The sequence below is a fragment of the Copadichromis virginalis genome, linkage group LG20, assembly GCF_057382275.1.
Source record: "Copadichromis virginalis isolate Kocher_CV1m ecotype Utaka linkage group LG20, C_Virginalis_male_GT1.1, whole genome shotgun sequence".
In the NCBI taxonomy this organism is placed as follows: Eukaryota; Metazoa; Chordata; class Actinopteri; order Cichliformes; family Cichlidae; genus Copadichromis; species Copadichromis virginalis.
The window spans coordinates 27,932,929-27,958,563 of record NC_140637.1 but is presented as its reverse complement, the minus strand read 5'-3'; the positions used below and the strand labels follow the sequence as shown (position 1 = coordinate 27,958,563).

Genomic DNA, 25,635 nt, shown 5'->3' with positions numbered 1-25,635 from the left:
AGTGTTCCTTAAATGTCATTGTTACACTTACTATTTTGACAAAGTTTAAGATATGCCAGGTCTCTCTTGGAAATGAGATTTTTAATCTCAATGAGATTTTTACCTGGATAAATAAAGGATTAATATAAAAAAATATATATTTTCTACTTTATTGTTTAGAATAAATTCAAATACACAAAATCTAGTTTCTTCATGTTCATACTCTTCATATTAGTTGTTGTAGTTTAAAAAACAAACACCCCCCCCCCCCCCCAGAAAGGTTTACTAAGGATGCAGCTTGGCTGTGGAAAGATCACTTCAAGGATCTTCTTCTAGAATGAGCACAGACTGAGAACAAAGATCTAGTCCAACTCTCAAGCATATTTCGAGGTGTGTGGGATAAGGCTAAGGCTGGCCTTTGTAACTGATTCTGTTCATAGTATTTTATTATCAGTTCAATACAATTTAAATTTTCATAGAACCAAACGACAGCAACACTTACCTCAGACAAACCACCACAAACCAAAGACCCTTCAGTAAGAGAGAATAATTAGAATTTCTAAGCTAACTGAGTGACAGAGGGTGATGGGTTTGGTGGTTTCTCATCTCTGCATTTTGAATATAATATAGTTTAATTTCGAACTCCAGCTGACACTGGAGTGGTTTACAGAGGAGTTGGGGTGGCTGTATTTGAGCAGGTAGAGCATCTGTTAATGGGGAGGTTGGTGGTTCATTCCCTGGCTCCTCCAGTCTACTTGTCAAATGTCCTTGGGCAAGATACTAACCCCAAGTTACTCTCTGATGCATCCATCAGAGTGTGAATGGCTGTGAATAGTGTGAACAAGGCAAGCTGGCCCTCCCTCTGGTTTCACTGATCAGAAATGTAGTGTTTATTAAAAACACCAGGCACTTAAATCTCTCTTAGAAACGTAGACTATGGTCCTACCTACATTTTGGTATTCTGCAAACCTCAGGTGGGTTTGTTTGCATTTGGCTATAAATATTCATATTTTCTGTGTTTGTATTTTCTCTTTGTGCTTTGTCTGTCAATGTCATGTCATTTTTCTGCTGTGAAGAAAGCTGAGACTTCCTCGAGTCTTGGCTAATTTGATAGCCAAGCTTTAAATGTTTTAGAAATACCTTAAGAAGCGTGTGACAATCAATTTCTCTACATAAAATTACAGCACATTTCGATGTTCAGATTTAAATATCTGCTGGGCTCACAGCTCTGTGTACTTTAGAAATGATCACATTATTTTTAACTGTCGTTTCCGTTACTACCGCACCCAATTGCAAAGTATACACAGGATGTAACAAAATCATTATCTAGATCTGCTGTAAGATGCGGTGGATTAGATGTCTGCTAGAAAAAAAAAAAACTGCGCACACAGAAACTGTTGATCCCCCCGGCTTGATAACCTAAGTCTCTCTCTACTTGTCTAAACCACAAGAACCGATACACAGACGTAAGAAAGCAGCAGAGTTTCTCATAAACATTGTTATATTTGAATATGAAGAAGAGGTGTCCAAGAGAGCAATCAAGTTTCCTGCTGTTGTTGCTTCTGTTCTCCTCTTATTTTACCTAGCCTGTCAGCTGAGATAGTATAGAATGAACTTCAAATCATATGAGGTGAAATCCCATTTAATGAGTTTCTTACAGCAACGACAAATCAAATTAAATGAATCCATCCATCCATCCATTCGCTTCCGCTTATCCTTTTCAGGGTCGCGGGGGGCGCTGGAGCCTATCCCAGCTGTCATAGGGCGAAAGGCGGGGTACACCCTGGACAGGTCGCCAGTCTGTCACAGGGCCAACACATAGGGACAGACAACCATTCACACTCACATTCACACCTAGTGGCAATTTGAATTATCCAATTAACCTATCCCCACAAATTAAATGAAAAAAGAAAAAAAAAAACATGAAGGGAAAGCAAAAAACAAAACACGTAACAAAACCTAAGAAATGATCCACTGAGGCCACTGATTTCTGTACATTTTTTTTCTTATCTGTGAGGAACCTTAGAGAAATTTTTGACCAGGACATGTCCTTCAATGCACATATTAAACAAATATGTAAGACTTCTTTTTTCCATTTTTGCAACATCTCTAAAATTAGAAATATCCTGTCTCAGGGTGATGCTGAAAAACTAGTTCATGCATTTATTACTTCCAGGCTGGGCTATTGTAATTCATTATTACAATAGTACTAATGAGCCTCCACAAGGATTTTCATGTGAAGCCAGTGGCTTCCATCTACTGGAAATATTAGCACTTTTCCACCATCACATGAGGAAGTCATAGCTAAAAACGACAGTAAGAAAGTCAAAGCTGGATATGGCTCCATCTCTGCAAAACAGACACATTCTTGAATCAACAAATATTTTCAATTCAAAGAGTTTTTGGGCTTCAGAAGAACAGTATCCATACTTAGTTGGTCACATGATTGTTGGCTTTTGGAAATTTCTCCTTGTTATTGTTAGGGTCTTTAACTTCCAATATAAAGTGCCTTGAGGTGACTATTGTTGCGGGTGGTTTAAATAAAAGTGTATTGAATTGAATTGAACACAGGATCTCTAATATGGACTTCTTCCAAAATGATAATAGTTAACCTTAGCAAACAACTGTCCATTTGCACAATAACTGGAACATCAAATATATTTGCATTATCTTAAGTTTCTTGTTCGAATTTTCTAGTCCCTATTTTAAAAAATGTTTTGTTTAAGTGTGCATCTATCCTTTGATATTATCACATTTGTTAGTTACTTCTTGTTTTATTTTATGTGTTATTTGTCACTTGTATTTAGTTTCACTTCCACATGTGTCATTACGTCGGTGTTTTGCAATAATCCCGTAAGTAGTTATATTTATAATGGGCTACTTATCAGAAGTAGCACTGTGATTATAAATAGCTTCACTTTTCTTTTTGTTTCTTTTAAGAGCATCTGTGTCCCTTCATACTCTGATAGATGCACTGGACTTGGGGTTAGCATCTTTCCCAATGATATTTGGCATGTAGAAGTTGAATCACTAGAATGTTGCAAAAACAGGCACTTTGACACCTAAGATGTGAGTCTCTGGAGATGTAACAATCGAAGTGAGGGCTTGAGGGGTATGTGGTATCAGGCCTGCTTTTGAGGGGCTATCTACTCCCTATACAACAGTGTAACCTTGGTTCACATTGTTGGTGAACCAAGGATACTATGAACACTGATTCTGTTCATAGTATTTTATTATCAGTTCAATACAATTTATATTTTCATAGCACCAAACCTCAACAACACTTACCTCAGGGCATTTCATATGGTAAATTAAAGACCCTTCAGTAATAGAGACTAATTAGAATTTCTAAGGTAAAATTACAGAGGGTGATGGGTTTGGTGGTTTCTCATCTCTGCATTTTGAAGATAATGTGCCTTGACTTCAAACTCCAGCTGACACTGGAGTGGTTTACAGAGGGGTTGGGGTGGCTGTATTTGAGCAGGTAGAGCATCTGTTAATGGGAAGGTTGGTGGTTCATTCCCTGGCTCCTCCATCATTCTATCATCCATTAGAGTGTGAATGGTTGAACAAGACAAGCTGGCCCTCCCTCTGGTTTCACTGATCAGTTTTGACCGGCATGTTAATACACACATGCAGATATTTTTAGAAATGTAGTGTTTATTAAAAACAACAGGCACTAAAATCTCTCTTAGAAACTTAGGCTATGGTCCTACTTACATTTCGGTATTCTGCAAACCTCAGGTGGGTTTGTTTGCATCTGGCTATAAATATTTGTGTTTGTAAGTTGTCTTTGTGCTTTGTCTGTTAATTTTATGTCATTTTTCTGTTATGCAGAAAGCTGAGACTTCCTCAAGTCTTGAGGAACTTTCATTTTCACAAAATACTTACCTAACATCTAATAGGTGCCTGAATTAACCATGAATTAAAATACGAAAATAATTTTTATGAAACATCTATTAACACACTCACTAACTCACTCACTAACACGTAATGGCGTGTTAGTGAGTGAGCATTAAGTGTCACATTAAAATAACCTTCTCCTGTTTTAATCATTGTGGTTATGTTGTCCTGATTTAGGTGTTTATTGTGTTTGGACTTAATGCAATTCAGAATAATGAACTACATGGTCAGAGTTTGTTAAAATGTCTAGTAAGGATGTATATGGGTGTTATGCTACACTGCATGCCTTGCTTTTGCCATGTTTACCTTGTTATTTCCTCTAATTATTAATTAATGACCAGCACAAGTTGGCTATAAGTTAAAGCTCTTGCACAAGCATCAAATCCTTATGTATCAGGTCTGCATTATTTAAGCATGTAGTTTTGCTCTTATACTTACAGCATGAACAACAAGATGTGCATGCAAATGTTTTAAGAAGCGTGTGACACTCAGTTTCTATATATAAATTTACAGTACATTTTCATGTTCAGATTTAAATATCTGCTGGGCACACAGCTCTGTCGTTTCCGTTATTACCGCACCCAACTGCAAAGTATACACAGGATCTAACAAAATCATGACCTAGATCTGCTGTACGAAGCTGTGGATTAGATGCCTGTAGCTTTGTGGAAAAAAAGCTGTGCATAAAAACGTGAAAAGTGAGCACACACAAACTGTTGATCCTCCACTTCTAAACCACAAAAATCGATACACAGATGTAAGAAAGTAGCAGAGTTTCTCATAAACACCTTTATGTTTGAATACTAACACGAGGTGTTCAGGAGAGCAATCAAGTATCCCTCTGTTGTTGCTTCTGTTCTCCTCTTATTTTACCTAGCTTGTCAGGTGAGATAGTATAGAATGAACTTCAAATCATAACAGGTGAGATTGTATTAAATGAGTTACTTACAGCAACGACAAATCAAATTAAATAAAAAAAAAAACCCCAGGAAGTGGAAGTGAAAACACGTGACAAAACCTACGAAATGATCCACTGACGCCACTGATTTCTGTACATTTTTTCTTATCTAAAGTTATCAGACTCTGCCACTTTTGCAATATTTATCTGTGACTCCGTTGTTTTTACACTAAGAAGCCAAGTGTGTCTCAAAAACAGATGGACACTTTGCTCTATTCAGAGAGTGTGGCAGCTCCAGTCAGGCCTTTTGAGAAAATGAGAGATGCAGAAGAGCACATGACGACGTATCTGTCCCCAGAGACAGCAGCTAGTTGTCAAAAATGCACACGTGCTCACAATGGTTGTTTTCCCTTTTTCAGCTACACTGGCCTCATGACCTTATGACCATGTCCAAAGAGTTAGATTCTTCTGCTCAATATGTACGCACAACAAATGGATGACACTTTAACCAGGAGGTGAGGCTATAAGCTATGAAGGTTTTTAAGAAACAAACTGTTGGTAATACATGTGCTGAGTTTTGTATTATCTTTTAAATTTGTTTGCTTAACTCGGTTTTTTTTTTGGTTTTTTTTACATGTGAAGGATTTTTATTGTTCTGCTGCACTTCTTTTCAGTGTTGCCATCTTCCCAGAGCTCTGAAATGGCTTAATGTGGGCTACTTTTGACATAACTGAGGTGGTTATTGGAATAACCTATTAAGTTATATTTTTTTCATCCAAACACTGCCTGAAAGCTCAACTTGACCTGAGCTGCTGGTAGTATTGTATGGGCCTGATGATACCTGGCATCTAACATCTGACCTTAAATTTTTTAAGCAATAGGGGAATAGCAACATTTACCAGATTTCCCAGAGTCAATGATGTCAGTCGAGGACAATTATGGCCATAGAAAACTGTAGATGTGGGTCTCAGCAGGATCAAACGTTTATTGTTATCTGGGATTTGACTTTTGAATTTTTAGCAAAAAACAGCCGAACCCCAGTCCACCTGCTGGTTCTGTTCTTTGAAAGTAAGGTAGAAAAATATTGGCCACTCTGAAAATAAAGGTGATGATATGAAACTTTAAATAGAAATAAAAACAAAAAGAAAACAAGAAAATAAAATTAACACGAAAAACTGCTTCTTAGTTTCTTTGTAGCTTTTAATTGTTTTCACACGATAAAGTTTATTATCACATCTATTCATGCTTGGACTTCTTTGTCTTCAACAAAAACGTAATTAGACATGAACAAGAAGCCCAAACGAAGGTAATGATCAGCAAACCAAATACTACAAGGACTGCCATCACATCTAGGCAATGATAGGCATACCAAGGCAGCTTATATGACTCACTGCGTAGATGTGCTGCACCCTTGTGCCTCATGACATGCTCTATCCGGAAAAGTCAACATCCAATTTTGTCACGTCAACTATTTCAGCCACTCCCCGGGCCTTCATATGTAACAAGTTGTCCTGCTGGTCAAAAATGAGAGGAATGCCCAGAACTGGCAAGCCATGGTAGATGGCTTCGTACAGGCCATTGGTGCCCCCATGTGTGACAAAAACCTTGGTTTTAGGGTGGCCTAGTAGATCATTCTGAGGCAGCCATTCAACCAGCATGGTGTTGTTTCCCAGGGTGGCTGGTCTTTTCCCAACATGTCTCCACACAATCTTCTGAGGGAGGCTGGCAAATGCTGAGGCAAAGCTCTCTGTTAACTCAGGTCCAAGGTCACTCAGCAGGGTCCCCAATGTCACGACTATCACCCTATGTTCACCACAACTCTGGACGAATTCCTCAAACTCTGATGGGAGAGGCTTTGAAGGCTTACCTTGAAAGCCTCCGATGTAAACGACGTTGGGCATGGTGGGACGAGGGAACTCAAATGTAAAGTCGACACGCATGAGTCAGAGGTCAGCCTTTTGGACTAGAGACATAAGCTTGACACCTTTTCCAAATGATCACATAGAGGTTGGTAACATGGACTGGCAGCATAGTAGTGAATGTAAGCCATTATGTTGTGATAAAATATATTTCTGATTCTTTGGAAAAAGTCCATTTTGTCAGAGTTATGGGAGAACAATACAGGAACATAGGACAATGGAGTAGGAGCAATAGCATAGTGCGCCTCTCCACTGAAAAACCAGCGTACATTGTAAACCAAGGGAACTCGAAGATAATTTGCGAGTAGCAGTACACCTGGAAATGCAAGATGAGTAAGAAAAAGATCATATCCAGTTTCATTCAGCTCTTTAATCAATGTCTTATTCTCAAAAATCCTGCGAACAAGCTTTGTCACAGTTTGATGGTTTTCATGTACCATTTTAAAAAGGCTGTAAAACTCAACGAATGTCCATAGTGAACTTTTGCTCCGGATCTCAAGTGACGTCTTCAGGAATGAGGTCATGAAGTCTTGCCTTTCTATGTTTTGGGACTGTTCCTGGGTAATTGTGATGGAGGTGTAATAAGACGAGACCTCAGAAATGTACCAGCTGGTGGAGGAACGAATTAAAGTGATTTGCTGACCACGAGAATGAAGAGCCTCCACAAGGACTTTCATGTGAAGCCAGTGGCTTCCATCTACTGGAAATATTAGCACTTTTCCACCATCACACAAGGAAGTCAGAGCTGCTGAAAACAGTACAAAAAATGCCAAGGCTGGACATGACCCCATTTCTGCAGAAGAGACACATTATTGAATTAAATAGATTGAGTTCAATGAGTTCTTGACCTTCAGACGAACAATTCCCCTGTTGTTGAAAATGGTTATAGTTTAAGCAAACAATTACTCAACTACTTTTCAACAAAACTGGAATATTTATAACGATTTTAATAATTCAATCCAAAATTTACATGGGATACCGTGAGGTGTTTACATGCTTGTGAGTGCTCAGCCCACAGGAAATGCCCTAAGTTTTGGGTGCAGTCTGTACATGAGAGGCCAGAGTGGGAACCCTATACTAGTAGTAGTAGTAGTATAGTGTTTGTGTAATCTCAGATACAGAGGAACTACAGGTTTCGTCCTTGTTGTGGAACACTGAACCAGGTCTTTATGCTCTTAAGGATATTCAAGGGTGTCCGGAATTTTCTCCAACCAGTCTACTTGTGTTTTGTGGAATCGGACAAGGGTTTTTAACCAGACCCCTCATAATGCAACACTTCCAGAGCAACCAAATGGCCTGTTGCCGCAAGCCATTTGGTTCCTGTACAACCACTGCAGGGGTTTGGTCCACGTTGCGGGCTGGATGGATTGATGGATGGGTGAGTGGATGGATGGACAAGTGGAATGACGGAACAAAGTTAGTTATAATTTGTATGTCTATACACTCCCCAGGCAATGAAGCATGTGGTGCAATCCAATTAGGCTGTCAGTGGTACTTCAGGTCTCGCAGCCCTTTGCCACACCTTTTGCCAGACAGGAGAAGCCAACCCCCAGGTAACTCAAACAAAGAAAGATGTATTAATATAACATAAAACAGAACTTTGACCTTGCAAGGTTAATATGTGTGCACGCCATATAAACATTGGAAGGTGTGATGGAAAAATGAATACATTTAATAAAGAAACGATATTGAACAATAAATAGAATATTTTAAAGTAGTGACTGTAAATTAAACTAAAGTGAATCAACGGGTGGTGAGGTGTGGAGCTTACCATGTATGGCATGCCATCATATTCACAAACACTTCTTATAATGACTAACTACTCCCGAAATTTTGGAGATGTTGCCTCTGCCTTTATATAGTGGGGGCGATCGTGGCTCAAGAGTTGGGAGTTCGCCTTGTAATCGGAAGGTTGCCGGTTCGAGCCCCGGCTCGGACAGTCTCGGTCGTTGTGTCCTTGGGCAAGACACTTCACCCGTTGCCTACTGGTGGTGGTCAGAGGGCCCGGTGGCGCCAGTGTCCGGCAGCCTCGCCTCTGTCAGTGCGCCCCAGGGTGGCTGTGGCTACAATGTAGCTTGCCATCACCAGTGTGTGAATGTGAGTGTGAATGGGTGGATGACTGGATATGTAAAGTGCCTTAGGGACTAGTAAAGCGCTATATAAATACAGGCCATTTACCATAAATGTAACTGCTCCTGAAGGTATTTCATGTTCGAAGTAGAATAAAGGGCCATGCTCCAACTGATGTTTAGCCAGTATTTTAATCTTCTTTTCACCAGCAAACACCGTGAAAAACTATGGTGAAATGATCAATGAAAAACACAGAATCAAATTTACCATCACTAGTGTGCGCTTTCTACTGAACATTCATGAGCAATTGTAGTGCATCACAAACTATCAGTTCATATTCATATTTTGATCACAGCTGCATTTTTCCACAACTGCACACTTCATTATGCTCAACTACATCTAGGATACAGCCGATACGCTATTGATCGACATGTGGTTTAGTGTTAAACTGAGATAAAGTGCAGCTCAAGTGATAAGGGAGTCATAACAGTACAGTTTCTTCACATATGAGTTGGCTTTATGAATTAAAATAATTTTTTGTGGTTAGGAGTCATCTGCAAAACATTTTATTTGTTTTCGGCATATTTAGAGAATATGTTGTTCAGTATTTATTTTCACCAGAGGCAAAACAATTAAATATTTACCTGCAAAATTTGCATTTAATAGTCTAAAACCTGCCAGCAAATAAGATCAGCTCAACATTAAAGTGAAGGTTTTTTTTTTACTGAAGTACCTATACATTGTTTCCTAGAATGAGGCCAGGGCACATCCTGTCCATCTGTTAAATGAATGTTTCAGTTTACACTGCTGACCACATAGTCTCACTTCTGAGTATTAAATAGGGCACATGTTTTTTGTTTGCAGTGCATACATGTTGCCATTATATCATGTGCTGTATATCAAGTGTATCAAGTAACCAATGTGTTTTGGCTCGTGGCCTTGATCAAGGTCATTTGTTGCTGCACAAAAACAAGCAGAAAGCTCTGCATGTTTTCATGCTGTAGGCAGCAATGAAGCAATTTCCCTTTTTAAAGTGTTAAAGCCTGCATGCTTAGCTGATAAAAGTAAGAAATGGGGAAGTTAAAAGAGCCCGTTATTTGATGGAAACATTGCTCTTCTATACCTTTCTGGGTTGTAATTTCAAAAGTTCAAACACTTTCATGCTTTTCAACACTTTTTTTTATGTTTTGCCAGAGCAAATATGCAATAGAGTACCATGTTCATGGTTGACCAAACTAGTAATTAGGGATTAAGCAAAACTGCCTGTTAGAGTTGTTCTTAAAACTGTGCTGTGCATTATTATTGCAAGTGGAACTAACTATTGGTCTGTGGGGGTTTTTTTTTTTACACCCAAACACCCACAAAAGTACAACAAATGTATCTATATCAGCAGTCACTACATCATCAGTAATGACAGCAAGCATTCTGAGGAGGATTACTAATCACACAAATGTAAATGTAAAGAAAGGGATTAAAATTTTCATGATGCCACGCTTGCTTTGAAGTGTTAAAATCAAACGGACAGAAACCCTGCAGAGCATTATGTTCCCCCACCCTGACAGTAACAATCATTTCATTACTCCAACACAACAGGGCATAACAAGTGCAGGTTTATCTAAATTATCCATTTATTTTTAACATGTTTAACATGTTCTAAACACAGATATGTGACCACTAATTCCAACACATAATGAAAAGAATGCAGTGTTTAAAGAATGAAAAACAATGTAATGTACAATGCAGTCAGTTTTTGAAGGTGTCAGTGTCACAGTTGTGCAATGACTGCTGCTTCTCTGTGGCTTGTACCGCACGCACTCAGCAACAGCCATAAAAAACATTTGATAAGAGCACGGAAGCGGTCTGTGAGCCAGCAATTAAAAATACAGTAAATATGAAATCAATTTTAATAGTATGCCAGTGTTCTTTCCTGATCTATTCTTAAAGTAAAAGTTCTCAGTGTAAGGTGTTTAAATAACACAAATTTCAAAGACTAAATTACATTTATTTTAGAAAAATAATATCATTAGCAACTGGTTGTTGATACTGACTCCGTCAAAATGAGTGAGGCTTATTCAGAGCAATTACAATCATGCATACAAAATAAAGACAATGTGTTTTAAACCAAAAGAGAAAATGTGTTCCACTGGCTTTCAGTTATTCACAATATACAAGACAACAGAACAAAAAGAGATAAAAGTATTTATATATATTTATATAGTAACTTGTGCCCAAACTGTTGTTGCAGGAAAAGAGAACAATAATTAACTGGATGAAGCACAGTATAATAAACAAACTCAAAGTGAATCATCTGTGCTAAACTCCTGTTAAACATCTGCATTTTGTGCCACTGGTACACTGCTGAACTCTGACACAAAGATCTGACGAAAATGATGAAGCATCTGTCTGATTTGAGCAGGAATATCCATGACATGGAGGTAAACCAGGGGGTTCAAAACACTATTCAGACACACAAGACCACGACTGAGCTGATGAGCACTAAAGACTCCCTTATCCCATTTTGGATGCATCCTGTGATTTGACAAAACTCTTGAATAAAGGCTGAGGTTCTTAAAAATATGGTAGGGGATGTAACAAACTGAAAAGAGCAAAATCAAAATGAACATCAACTTTAAGCTTCTTTGTTTCACCACCTTATCAATGGTATTAATGCGGCAGAGAACAAGAGTCACATGTCCATAGGAGCCAAGTAAGATAAGGAGTGGCATAACAAACCCAGTGAGTGTCCAGCCCACACTGTATTTTAGGTAATCCTCCACATACTCTGTAGATGTGGTATGGTAGCATTTTTCAGTTTTATTTGGTGAGTTTTTGGGGAAGAACATATCTGGAAAACTTTGAACACTCACCAACAGCCAAACCAAAACTGAAATAGCCACAGAGTTAGTCACAGTTATTCTTCCCATCACTTTCATTGGATGGACAATAGCCAGGTACCTGTACACACTTATACAGGTGAGGAATCCAATGCTGCCGTATAAATTCAAGTTGAAGCAGAATCTTGTGATCTTGCAGAAGGCATCTCCAAATATCCATTTACTGTCCATAAAGTAGTACGCTGACAAAAATGGGAGTGATGGCAGGAACAAAAAATTGGCAATTCCAAGGTTCAGAAGAAACACGTTAATGTGTCCAAGAATTTTCCATTTCTGCAGTAGAGACTTTAGTCCCCATACATTAGCTCCAAGACCAATGATGAAGCCAGTGGTGTAAATAGCAGGCAGAGTTGTATACTCATAGACTGAACGAGTCCAGTGAGTTGTATTCATTCTGTTTCCTAAGAAGACAATACATTAAAACTCTTCAGTGGCAGAGGTGGTTTTTGAGGGGCAGAGAAGGTATGACCTATTTGTTGAAAGAAAACTTCCTGTTTGACACATTTCAGTCATCTCAAAATCCTATTTGACATCTCAGAGTAACGCCTCATGCACAGATTCACACATGCGTATAATCTCTATGTAGGCTGTTTCCTTGTTTGTGCATAAAAAAGGAAGTGCCAAAAAAAAAAAAAGATATACCCTTTTGGTTAAAATTCAAAATTCTTAGCCAACAGGCTTCAGTTCATCTCAGAATGGTTAAAACATACCTTCTTAGTTGAGCCCTGGCTAGATGTTGAACAGGCACTATGCAAGGATCTAGAGATTTCAGACCTACCATTTATTAGCTCAAACATCAAAAGACATGAATGCTTTAAAAGTATCAACATCAGCTTTTCTCTAACAGCATGGTGGGAGTTTCTAAAAATAACGGAGTCTTCATTAATCCCATGCAAACGTACACCTATCTGGAATAACCCTGACATATTACAAAACAATAATATGATTAATTTCCCAGAATGGAGTTGTAAAGGAATTAAATACTTAGAACATATATTAGAGGGAACAGAATTTATTCCATTTGACAGACTAGTTGAACAATATGGGATCAACAAGACAAGGTTTTTAGAATATCAACAAATTAAATCCATAGTAAAAAAGAAATTTAACCTCAGTCAAGTTGAATTACAAACACCACTAAGTGCGGCACATTTTCTTACTCTTAAATCCCCCAAATTATTATCTAAAATATACAGAACACTTTCTAAATTAGATGAATCAATATCCCTTCCTACTGCAAAGTGGGAAGCAGATTTATCAGTCAACCTAGACCAAAACTTCTGGTCTCAGATTTGCTTAAAAACTTTTAAATTAATTAAAAATCCCAGTCTGCAATTAATACAATACAAAATACTTCATAGAGTGCACTATACAGGTCATCGGATGTTCAAGATGGGCTTTACATCTTCCAACAACTGCTCACACTGTCAAGGCAATACACCAGACAATTACATCCACGCTCTTTGGTTCTGTCCACCAGTGCAAAAGTTTTGGCGCGAGATATGTGAAGACTTATCAAAATGTCTGAAATGTAACATTCCAACCTCCCCCTTAGTGTGTTTGTTGGGCAGCTTAGATAATGTCACTTCAGAAAAGAATATAGCCCATATGATCTTCACTGCCCTATGCATAGCCAAGAAAACAGTCCTCATGAACTGGAAAAATAAAAATAATCTTAATTCTAACCAATATAGAAATTATCTATTAGATTACATTAGTCTTGACACAGCCTCTGCCACCACATTAGATCAATTGCTCTGGGCCCCTTTTATCAGCTCCATCACCTAGTGGGGGTGGGGGGTCATAGTTTGGTCCCGCCTTCACTGTTGTGATTGGTGAGGGGGTAGGGACAGGCTTAGGGCGTCGGGGGGTTCCCCGGAGGCATCTTCCTTGGGGGGCTCAACCCGGGGTAGCGGTCACGTCCGGTTGAGGGCTCTGTTGGCTCTCAGGTGACTGTTTCCTCGCGGCTGCGTGCAGCGGGGCTAGGGGAGGGTCTGTGCTGACGGACGCGGGTTACTGACCTGGCAACCTGGCTGCCCCTGGGTGGGTCCGGGATGGGCGTGAGGTTCTGGGGGCGCTCCGTCTCTGGGCTGGGGCCCGGGCCGGGCCTCGGGGGCTCGGGTCCTGGTTGGTGTGTTGCCGGGGTTGTGGGCGGGTGGGTGAATGGGGGCCCGGCCCTGGAGCAGGGTGCCGCCGGTGCATCGAGCCGCCTGGGGGGCTCTTCAACTGGTGGGGGGGATGGTCACATCTTGCAGGAGCTTTCTTCTCTCAGGAACTCTCTGCAGGAGGGGGAGATACAGGAGAGGTGGAGGAAGATCTCAGCCTGGGCGTTTACCGTCTTATGTAGTCTGGAAGATGTGTGGTTGGTGGGGTGGGTGCAGTTTTCTCTGTGGTGGGGTTGGGTGGACTGTCCAGGGCTCTGTGGAGCCGGGGGGCGCTACTGCACTGGGCCCCGGTCTGATGGGCCTGGGCCCCCCTTCCCTGGCGGGTCGCGGAGGGTGGGAGTGCCTACTGGGGTCAGCGGGGGAGCTGGCCCCAGGGAGGGGTTACCTGCCCCTCCCTTCCTTCCCTCCCCATCTCCAGCTGCCTCCCTCTTCCCGCTCCTCCACAACCACCCACACATGCAGGGCCTTGGAGTGGGGGTATGTCACCAAGGTGCAGAGGAGGCTACCCCCCCCCCCCCCCCCTGTCCCCTTCTGGCTGCCTCTGCCTCAATTTTATCCCACAACTTAGACATTCACATTATTCACACTCTCATTACACATACATATAGGATCTTGGGGGTGGGCACAATCACGGAGTCCAAATCACCATCAGGGTGTATACCTCACCCCTGACGTCGTTGCCCACCTCTCAATTTTAAATACACTTAGTCATTGAGGGTCAGCAGGAGGGACTATGCGCTTACCTGCTGCTCCTTGGCAGGTAGCTCCATGCCCTCCTGGGTTTTAATTGCACCTTAGAACACATATGCATCAACACTACAATGAGCGGGTGGAGGGAGGTTTGGAGTCTTCTCCCACCCCCATTCTCTGCGGCCTGCTGGAGCGGGAGGGCTAGTAGGAGGAGTTGGCCGTCCGACTGCGGTCTGGGGTGTGGGGCCTCCCTGCTGCTGCGGAGTCGGGGTGGTCTGCCTCTCCCCACCGCAGGGAAAAGGGTAACACCACCTGGGTCTGGGTGCAATTCCCCCCTCCAGGGGCAAGGGTACCTAGACCCGGTTTGTAGAGTACGCTTGGGGAGTGTGATTGTGTGTACAGCGTCTCTTTATGTCTGTCTCCACGTTGGTTGAGTGTGGAGTGAGTGCATATGAGAGCATGAGGGTGGGAATGGATGTTTGTGTCTGTGTGTGCCTGTATGTCTGTGTCTATATGTCAGGTTGGGTATCAGACGCCACCTCTCTGGGGACACCTCTGGCCCTCCAAGGTTTGGAGGCCTATCTCCACCCACCACCACTTCCCCTGCCGGTGGCGGACTCCCTCAGGTGTCGGTGTGTTGGTGGTTCTTTGTGTCTGGGGGTGGGCGTCCGGGTACACACCGGCTCACTCCTTGGCGGCCGCTTGTCGGGGCCTGGGGCCTGGGGCTCGCTCGGGCCCCTTTGGAGGTGGGGTGCCCCCGGCCTCTCGGCCTAGGGCTCGGTCACACAGGCGCAGCTGGGGGCCGGCGGAGCTCACGGGCGCGTCACTGCAACTCCCCCTGACTTCTGCTCCGCGGCTGCTGGGCGAGCCCTCATCTGGGACTCTCCTCAGCTCTTACTGGGACAGTGGCGCGGCTGCCCCTCTGTTGGTCTTCCATGGTCTCTTGTGTTCTGGGGGCCTCTGGATGTCTGGAGTTTTGATCTCCTCCATACCCGCTTCACACCCTGGAGGACGGGGCTGTGGCCCCCCCACACTCCCTAGCAGATCATTACATGGAGAAACCTTTGGAATGCAAGCATGCTGATCCACACAGGTATGCACACATGGGTATTCACAGACGCGGACTAAAGCTTTCTTGGCTGCTGCCTCAAAGCACACTGTGCGCTGTCTATCTTGCGTGCTGCACAATATCGTTTATTATTTAGTAAATACTGATATCTATGACTAGCTAGTTTATTGTGATGGTGCTTTGTTTTCTCTATTATTATGTTGCTCTTTGTTGTTTGCTGTCTCCTCTGTTTGTTTTTGTTTGTTTGTTTGTTTTCTTTTTTTTCTCCATACAGGTGACCCAGGAGTTTTTTTTTTTTTGTCTCTCTTCCCCCCCCTTCTCACCGTCTCTTCTCCCCTTTGGTTTTCTTTCTTTCTCTCCCCCTCTCTCTCTCATTCATTCCCCCTGTCCTATTTATTTAAAAAAAAAAAAAAAAAAAAAAAATGACAAAGGATGAACTGAAGCTCTGCCATCACGTAATGTCGCATACTGCTGTTTCTGATGTCATTTAGAAAAAAAAAAAAAAAAAAAAAAATTCAAGAAAAGGGGATTTCTAAAAATAGGTGCTCTGCTAAAAATGTTGTTTGAAATTCTTTATGGTGTAAACCCACAGTCTATATCCACATGTTATTTTGTAAAAGGTTAGCAGTCAGTATTAATGTATATAACTAACAGGAAGAGAGATAAGTGAGCGAATTTAGCAGACAAAGGGCAGGTGCAGGTTAGCTGTACTGAATGCGTGGGTGGGCAGTTTTATGGCTGAAAAGAAAGGTAAAAATTTCCCTTCAGTTACGGTTTTGAATGTGAAAGTGGAAGTCTTAGTCTGTGTCATGATCCTTGGTTCACACACAGTGGTGACTCAAAAGCAGACTCAATACAAAATTCACAGGAATTATATACAAATGTATTTCTTTGACAAAAATGAACAGGAACAACAAAGGGAATGATAATATAACTCAAGCCGAGGAAACCAGAAACTGAAATGCCCTGGGAAGCTGCAACAGAAAGGGGAACAATTACCTGAGTGCAGGAAAGTGGTGAGTTAACAACTAAACATGAGTTAGAATATGGGTTACAATCAGAGTCAGACCGTGGGGCTCGGAGGGGAAGGTGTCCATGTGAGAAAGTCCGAGGAGGGAGAAATGGAGGCTCAGGGAGTTCCCTTACATGCAAAACAGGCAGGAGGACTGGCAGGAGAGGTCTTCAAATGCTGGACTTGACAAAGGGTTGTGGTGACCGGTTTAACTTGCGAGACATGGAACGTTGGATGTACGAGCAGCAGGATGTTCTTAGCATCTAACTAGACCTTCTGCCCAGGCCAATATTCAGGGGCTGGGGTGCAGCATAGTGTGCGTGTCGCTTCTTGGTCTTCTTGGTCATTTATAAAATCCCGAAGCTCGTCATTGACCAAGGTTTTGGAAAACCGCAGGGGAGTTAGTTAAGCCAAACAGCAGGACCATATACTTAAAGTGCCTCAGTGGAGTTTTATAGGCAGTCTTCCACTCATCCCCCTCATGTATCTGAACAAGGTGATAGGTGTTCCATAGATACAACTTAGTAAGAGTGGTAGGCACTTGAAGAGACTCAAAAACAGAATTGATTAGGCAGTGGGTATTTGTTCTTTATGGTAATCAATACAAGGTTGCATGCAGCGACTTTTTCCCCACAAAGAAGAGACCTGCAGCGGCCCAATCAATGTGATGATTATGTTTCTGTAACCACAGATAACCAAGAATAAGTGGGGTGTCAGGAGAGTGAAGAGTGAAGAAGGGAATTAATTCATTATGGTTTACGGAGGTGATTAATTTTTACTGGTGCAGTCTGATGAGGAATGGAAGAGGTTCTAACGGCGTGAGTGTTATGTGAAGGCTGTGTGCAGGCAGGAAAAGGACCCAAAGTGCAGACTCACGACAGGCAAAAGTGCACTCCAAAACTCAGCTTTTATTGCTAGATGACAAAACGTAACAAAAACCCAAAAATGCAAAATAAACTTACACACGCAGGCAGACAGAACACACAGCATGAATGAGGGTAGATCACAACATGGACACAGAGAAACACAGGGCTTAAATCCACAGAGGGTGCAATCAGGGAATGGGAAACACCGCTGGTATCAACTTAGGCCTAACGAGACAAAGGAAGCACAACCAGACACATTAACATGAGACACGGACTTTCAAAGTAAAACAGGAAACATAACACAGACTGAACTTACAGACACAGACTCACAGGCAGGCACTGCAACAGAGGGAACAGAGACGTAAACCATAAGACAGAACTCTAACAAAGAAACCAAAGACTAGAAATGATAAATAATATAATAAACTCAAAACTCAACGACCCAGGTATCCTAACAGTGAGTGGCAATTTTAACTCTCTTGCTAGCTTAACGTCCATTAAATTTTGCTCCACTCCATTGAAGGTCTTATTGGTGGTCACTATGGCAACAGTTAATATCAATCGGGGGTCTCGCTGAACTTAAAGCACTCCCCACCTGTATTCCTGGGCCTACCAGTGGGCTGGTTCGTTTAGGCAAACCGGGCAGCCCCCGATGCAGTGTCCTGGCTTCCCGCAGTACAAGCAGTCCACGGCCCAAAAACGGTGTTCCCTTTCCTCTGGCAAGGGAACACCGTTCACCGACCACCTACCGATGGGTTCTGGAGTAGGGGGGGATGCCAAGCGGGCGCCCCTAGCTGCGGGCACAGATGGGAGCATAGGCGGTGCAGTGCAGAACTCGGGACGCAACACAGGTCTTTGAAGCCTGGACCATTGTTCAGCTTCCCTCTCTCACGGACGATTATCAATTCTACGGGAGAGGGAAACCAATTCCTCAATGGGGCTGCCACGATTAGGTGGATCACAATTATGTTGACTATCAAAATCGTCGACAACAAATTTAATAGTCAACGCGTCGTTTGTTGCTTTGTAAGATCCTGAAAGACACAGGAATAAGTAGTAGAGTGTAATAACGGACTGAAACAGAAGATGGCAGCAATGCATCTACAAGGATGCCAGCTGCCATTAAACGCCAAAAAAGAAGAAGAAGAAGAAGCAGCTTTTGGTGTATCATAGCTGTGTCCAAATTCAGGGGCCACATCCTTCCCTGCTTCACTGGGTGAATGGGTTAAATGCAGAGGAACTATTTCCCTATGGGGACTAACACGGGGACTAACATGGGGACTAACACACACACTTTACACTTTACACTTCGGGGGCGCATTTGTAGACCGATTATGTGACCGCGACGTGGCAAAGGCTGTCCAAATTCGAAGACTCCTCTAAATGCGGCCGACAAATGTGTCATCCTTTTCCCCAGATTTGAAGAATGGGCCGGGTGTATTCCTCACGGCTCAACCTATCCCAGAATTCATAGCACGGCCCAGCCAATTCCAGTTTCCAACAATGGCGGCAGCTACTTAGTTTTAATGCAACATGCCACATTCACTTTCTTCTATGCTTTTTCAGTGCTTTCTTAAGCTAACATTCACACTCCAATGGATACATTAGAGATCATCTTGGGGTTAGTATCTTGCCCAGGATACTTTGGATGCAGACTGGGCTGAACCACTAACCTTTCGATCAGTAGATGACCTGTTCTACCTCCTGAGCTACAGCCACCAGCAAGTAAGTGTAAAGAAGTGTTGCACAAGCAAGCATCCATTTGATTACTTCTGCAACATGCCTTTTCTGTTTACGTTATAATGTGACCATTAGGAACTATTATTAGAACGTACAGTATACATTTTCATTTCTATGCATATATGATTCCAAGGTTTATGTATCCATAAAGTGGTGGTTTCTAGGGTATATAAAAGTAGATTTAGAGGCAAAGCCTTCAGTTTTCAGGCCCCTCATCTGTAGAACGGCTCCCAGTTTAGATTTGGGAGACAGACACCATCTCTGCCTTTAAAATTAGGCTTAAAATTTTCCTTGTTGCCAAAGCATAGTTTGGGCTGGATTAGATGACCCTGAATCCTCCCTTAGTTATGCTGCATGATTCTACTTGAGGTTTCTTCTTTTCGACAAATGCATGCATGTAGTGCATCGTCTGATTGCTAGAGTTTTGTCTGTATTGATGTAGAGTGTTTACCTTACAATATAAAGCACTTTGGGGGTGACCGTTTCTATGACTTGGCACTATGAAAATAAAACTGATTAAACTGCTTGTTCACAAGAAGTGTTTTATTCTATGACTTGAAAAGTACTAAGAAAATATAAAATATATCACGGTGGATATGTTTTGCTTTCAAATTAATTAACCAGCAGCACTTTATAATTTGATCTACTGTACAGCTAAGGCTGTAATTCTTCCAAAATTAAATTGCAAATGCAATTAAAGTGAAATTTCTGTGAAATCAGGGCATAAAATTGCAATTAAATGTCATTTTATGAAATTAGTCAAATGCTAGTCATATGCCATAATAAAAAGTGCTGCTAAACATTATGTTTTAAAATCTTCATACAGCAAACCAACAGTGAATGTCCTATGGTCTGGTTTAGCAGTTTAATTAGCAGTTAGTATTACACGCAGGTCTCTATGAGAGAATAATTCAGCATAAAAAGTGTAGACGAATAGTAATATATATAAGGTTCAAGTGTGTTTACAGGGTGACACCAGAGCAAGGACAGTACAGGTATGAGCCTCCCTCTGGTGGTAATTTAAAATATGAACACATAGTATTTTTGAAGCATCTGTGAACTCCTTAATATTGTTTTTATTTTTTATAAATATAGAATTATACAATCATATTTTAACATCTTTTAAACAAAAGAGAACTGAAATAATCAGAATTATATTTTTGTATTGTTCTTAAAGCACTTCTTTAACCACTTTTTTAATCACATGACTATATGCTGCCACACAAAGTCCAGCTGAAGCAGGATCTGGTTATCTAACTGAAGGCATCTAATATCACTCCCATTCAAATACAGACACAATGGAGACTGCTTTATAAGATTCAGAGTCTTCATTATTCACAACCACAATTTGTTGTGAACAGATGCCGGTACAGGAGAGGAGAACAGCAGAGGGGAGTTAATCCAACAGTTCCAGATGTTTCTCTTCTGGTGACCAAAAATGTGTTGAGAAACTTTTACTCACTTGAATGAGTTTGTTTTGGGGAGGGGTCGTTGTTGAGAGCGTAGGAGGAGGAATCAGACTACAGGTGAGGGATTCAAAGTTCAGATCAGTTCCAAGGATTCAGGTAAATTGTACAGGTTAGTAATATGTTCTTGAGCCAGATGGGGTAAAGCTGGAGATAAGGAGACACAGACACAGGTTAGCACAGAGGAACAGAGGACCAACAACAAGAGTCAACAGCCACCCAGATTCACTCATCCAATAAGTGATGGACTTAGTGATGATGGATGGATCCAAGATGAACAACTGAGGAATCCAGAACCACTCCTCTGATCATGTCCTTCCCACTCCTCAAGGTATTGAAGGTCTGAGGGTGTATGCTATATGACCATAATCGCAACAGGTGGTGGGGGGTCGGCTGGAAGGCTTAAATGACTAAACAAGACAAGTTTAACCTGGCATCATTACTGTCTGTATTTCATAAGCATGTAATGTGGAGCCAGTTTCTTGGACAGAGATTTTAGAGGTATGTCTTTGGAGGATAACCAAACTTTCTTAACTTTCAATGTATTAGGTGGCGCCTAAAGGATGGACATCCCATCCGCCAACGTCCATACCGGGTTCCACAACACTTAGTGGATAAACTGCGACAGGAGGTGGAGAAGATGCTGGAGCTTGGGGTGATAGAGCCGTCCTGCTCAGAGTGGTGTAGCCCGGTGGTCATCATCTTCAAGAAAGATGGCTCCCTACCCATCTGCATTGATTTCCGGAAGCTTAATTCCATTTCAGAGTTTGATGCCTACCCCATGCCTCGAATCGAGGACTTGCTGGAGAAGATCGGAGTGGCCAGGTACATCACCACCTTGGATCTGTGCAAAGGTTACTGGCAAGTGCCACTGGAGGAGTCTTCTCGACCGTACACCGCCTTCAGGACACCTGCCGGCCTGTTCCAGTTCACGGTGATGCCATTTGGCCTACATGGGGCACCGGCCACCTTTCAACGGCTGATGGACAAATTACTACAGGGGTGTGACCCCTATAGTGCCGCCTACCTGGATGATGTAGTGATCTTCAGCAACACCTGGGAGGAGCATCTGCAGCACCTGTCCGAAGTCCTGGGAAGAATCCATAAGGCAGGGTTGACCCTCAACCCCTCTAAATGTGAGTGGGCACGGCAGGAGACCCGCTACCTTGGTTACCAAGTGGGCAGAGGTGAGGTGCGCCCGCAGTTGGATAAAGTGGAACCTATCCAGAACTGCCCTCGGCCTCGCACCAAAAAGGAAGTCCGGTCTTTCCTGGGGCTGGTTGGCTGGTACCGAAGATTTGTGCCCCAGTTTGCAACTATTGCGGCCCCTCTTACTGCGTTGACCAGCAAGGACCAACGGAATCCTGTCACATGGACAGCGGAATGTGAACAAGCCTTCAAAGGGCTGAAAACCTGCCTGTGTACGACCCCAGTTCTCAGGAGCCCAGACTTCAGGAAGAGATTTCTGGTCCAGGTGGATGCCTCCAAAAGCGGCCTGGGAGCAGTGCTGGCCCAAGGGGACCCTGGAGATGAGCATCCGGTCCTATACCTAAGCCGCAAGCTGCTGCCACGGGAGACCAACTACTTAACGGTGGAGAAGGAGGCCTTGGCTATTAAGTGGGCACTGGAGAAACTCAGGTATTATTTACTTGGAAGAGAGTTTGAGCTGGAAACTGATCATCGAGCGCTCACCTGGATCCATTCCATGAAGGACCATAACAGCCGACTGACACGCTGGTACCTTTCACTGCAGCCTTTCAGATTCATCATCCGTCACAGACCAGGCAAACTCAATGTAGTGGCAGATTATCTCTCCAGGTTGCCGCACAACGCCAACCTCCGGGTGGAAGGGGATGATGTGACGGAGTTACGCCGTCCCGGGCTGCAGACAGCTGATCTGGGCGCATACATGCACCACCACCATTAGTTTCTACAATTAACGTGGCTGCGCGTCTTTTCGTCGACCGGGCAGATAAACAAAAAGGGGTGAGAGGTATATTTTGAGCAGCGCAGAGGGTGGCCAACATATTTTCCCACTTACCTTTAATAAAGCTGGTCGCGGAGACTCGCTGTGATCGCCGATTATACGGGGGTTATGCAAGCCGATGGTATGGTGTTCCGGGGTTTAAATAGTGGGTTCGCGCACGCTTGAAAGGTCACGCGAACTGCATCATTTTTTGGTTTGTTTTTTGTTATTGTGAAACACTGTAGGCTGCCTGGAATTGGCCATAAATGTCTGTATATACATATATGTATTGTAGGAATACAGCGGGAAATAAGCTGAGGGGGAAAGATTGTTTGGTAAAAGAAATAATAAAGAGATGACTATTATGCCTAGTGGGAGGGGCTATGGGGTATAAGAGAAGGCGGTCAGGGCCTACCTGGCGTCTTTTTTCAGTGAGATGTTACAGAGAGGGTAACATGCAGACTGTGTTTTGTATATAGATGTTTGTTTTGTGTTGACTTAAGTTAGTTTCCTATTTTCTTTGTAAATAATCTTTTGTGCACCTGGGAGGCCGGCAGAATAAATTATCCACACTGAATGCTTTCTGACTATGCCTGCATTTGTTCGGGAGAAGTTTAGGAGAGGGCCCCGCGACAGAGACTTTTAGCTTGGCGTGTTTCTTTTTTGTTATTATTTTTTTACGAGTTCAAAATGTGTTCATTACATAAATAAAATTCAATTTTCTCTGTAGCACTTCATGGATTTCATAAGCAACACACTATAGTAGTTTATACAAAGCGTAAAGGTAAAAAAAACAGAATATATACAGTGTTATCTTCATTTTAGATGTCAAAAAGTATTTGCGGCTCTCTGTCTTTTCTTTTCCATGAAAACTGGGTCCAAATGGCTCTTTGAGTGTTAAAGGTTCCCAGCCCCTGGGCTAGGTCTTTGATTGACAAGACAGAAAGAGCCCATGATATTTGATGCTAGTTTTAAATTGGAGCTTGATTCTAACTAAGGTGAGTGTTCCAAATTTTTTTCCTAATTTCTGACAAATGTAGAGTTGAAAACTTACTTGATTATTTTTATCAACAGACTGTATGCCTGACTGGCTGGAGGTGTTCAGAAGAAACAGCTGAAGATAACGGTGCAAAATGGGCAGGCAGGTAGCAGGTGCTTGTGTTATGTAACCAGCTTGCATGAGCATGAGGTTTGAATGGCAGCAGATTTGAACTCAGGATTGGCAAAGAGGATGTTTCAGTCAACCTTTCCCTGAGGGATGTACTGGAAACTGAGAGAGTAAGATTAAACAGAGCATGAAGCTGTCATGGTCCTGGGTCAAGCGACCCAGTGTTTGAGTTTATGTATCTTTTGTACTTCTGTTGTGCCTTAGCTTAGTGCACCTAGTTAATTTCTAGATTGCTGTTTAGTCTTGTTCCTTAGTTGTTTATGTCATCTTCCCCTGTACTAAGTCTCCCTGGTTCATGTGTCACGTCTGCGTGGTTATGTTTAGTTCATGTCTAATCTCCATGTTTCCTGTTTTACTTTGAAAGTCTGTATTCAATGTCAGTGTGTTCAGTTTCACCTGTCCTGTTGTTATGGTTCATGTGTGTCAGCTGTGTTCCCATGTGTGACCACTTCCCCGGATCATCCCTCATGTGTATTTAGTCTCTGTGTTTCATGTAGTCTGTGTCGCGTCGTCTGTGTTCCCACCCCCTGTGTTCCGTATCTCCAGCCATAGCTTTTCCTTAGTTTATGTCCAGTTTAGGTTTCTGTTTGAACTATTACTCTTATACTGCCCTCACTCTGGTTTGTTCTGTTCATCAGCCATAATAAAAGGCCCGCTTTTGTTTAATCCACTCCTGTATCTTCGCTTGTGTTCACACCTGGGTCCACCACACACATTTCCGCACGGTCTGCCTCCGCAGATCATGACAGAAGCAACTAGTTGTGAACAAGTCCACATTAAGGAAGTCAGACTTGAATTTTGAAATAAAATTATACCAAACTTTTTTTTAGAGAATTTGGCTATATTCCATTCAACACAGTGCAAATGGCTTGAATACGAAAAACACAAAAGCCACAAAAAGGTCCCAAGACCATTTATGGGTTAAAACCCTTGATGCAACAACAATCTGGCAGCAAAAGGGAAGCACAAGTTGGTCTAAAAACATTGACTTAAACGCTTTTCACTGATGAGGAAATGAGAAACCAGTGTCACAGCTGAAGCCTGTGAAAAACAGAAGATGTATGTAGTATTATTTATTGTATTGTCTTATTACTTGTCATTTCTGTTTGTTGAAAAAACAAAAAACAAAACAAAAAAAAAAGACCCAACTATTTATTATATTATTTATTATTTTTGTTTCTTTTCACTCCGGACCGTGTGTACATAATTTCGTTACACCTCATGTTAACATGTGATGCAAATGACAAATAAAGCTCCTTGAATCCTTGAATACGTGTTTGAACGATTACTTCTTCACCTGTGACACTGCAGTGACTGGCGAGAGATAACAATCTAATTACAGAGACCTGCATAAAGCAGTTAAAGTGGTAACTGGAGCGCCAGGTGCAGCGCTAGGAGTCAGTATACCATGGTCCACACCCTGTGTTAGATTTGTATTGTTGATTGTCATTTATGCTTAGAAATATTTACTTATATATGCTTAGAGTTTTGTAATTAGTTGTAGATTGGTAGAGGTTTTGATCCTTGATAGTCTGCAAACTTTGTGTGTATTAGACAGCACTTTGGGAGCATGAGAGGTCATACCGTGTCTTATTATTTTATGGTAGGATTAACGTAGTTGCGTCTGTTCTAGTCTAAGTGCTCTTTGTTTAGATGAACTGCAGGACTTCCTCACCATGTTATCTAGGATGAACCATCTAGGGGGAGGGGGAGGCTACCCTCTTCCTGACCAAGGATGTTTGACCCTTTGATCAGCAGTCCACACACACACACACACACACACACACACACACACACACACACACACACACACACACACACAGGCAAGGT

General features: G+C 42.2%; 1 protein-coding gene and 1 pseudogene across 1 annotated transcript; both read right to left on the bottom strand.

Moving 5' to 3' along the window:
* Nucleotides 1-6,016: 6,016 nt before the first annotated feature.
* Nucleotides 6,017-7,490, bottom strand: LOC146685025 (UDP-glucuronosyltransferase 2B17 pseudogene; annotated as a pseudogene).
* Nucleotides 7,491-10,366: 2,876 nt separating this feature from the next.
* On the bottom strand, nucleotides 10,367-12,126 carry LOC146685024 (P2Y purinoceptor 1-like). The gene has a single exon (XM_085443536.1). It carries the CDS (start codon nucleotides 12,054-12,056, stop codon nucleotides 11,094-11,096), a length of 963 nt encoding a protein of 320 aa, XP_085299662.1. The 5' UTR covers nucleotides 12,057-12,126; the 3' UTR covers nucleotides 10,367-11,093.
* Nucleotides 12,127-25,635: the final 13,509 nt, after the last annotated feature.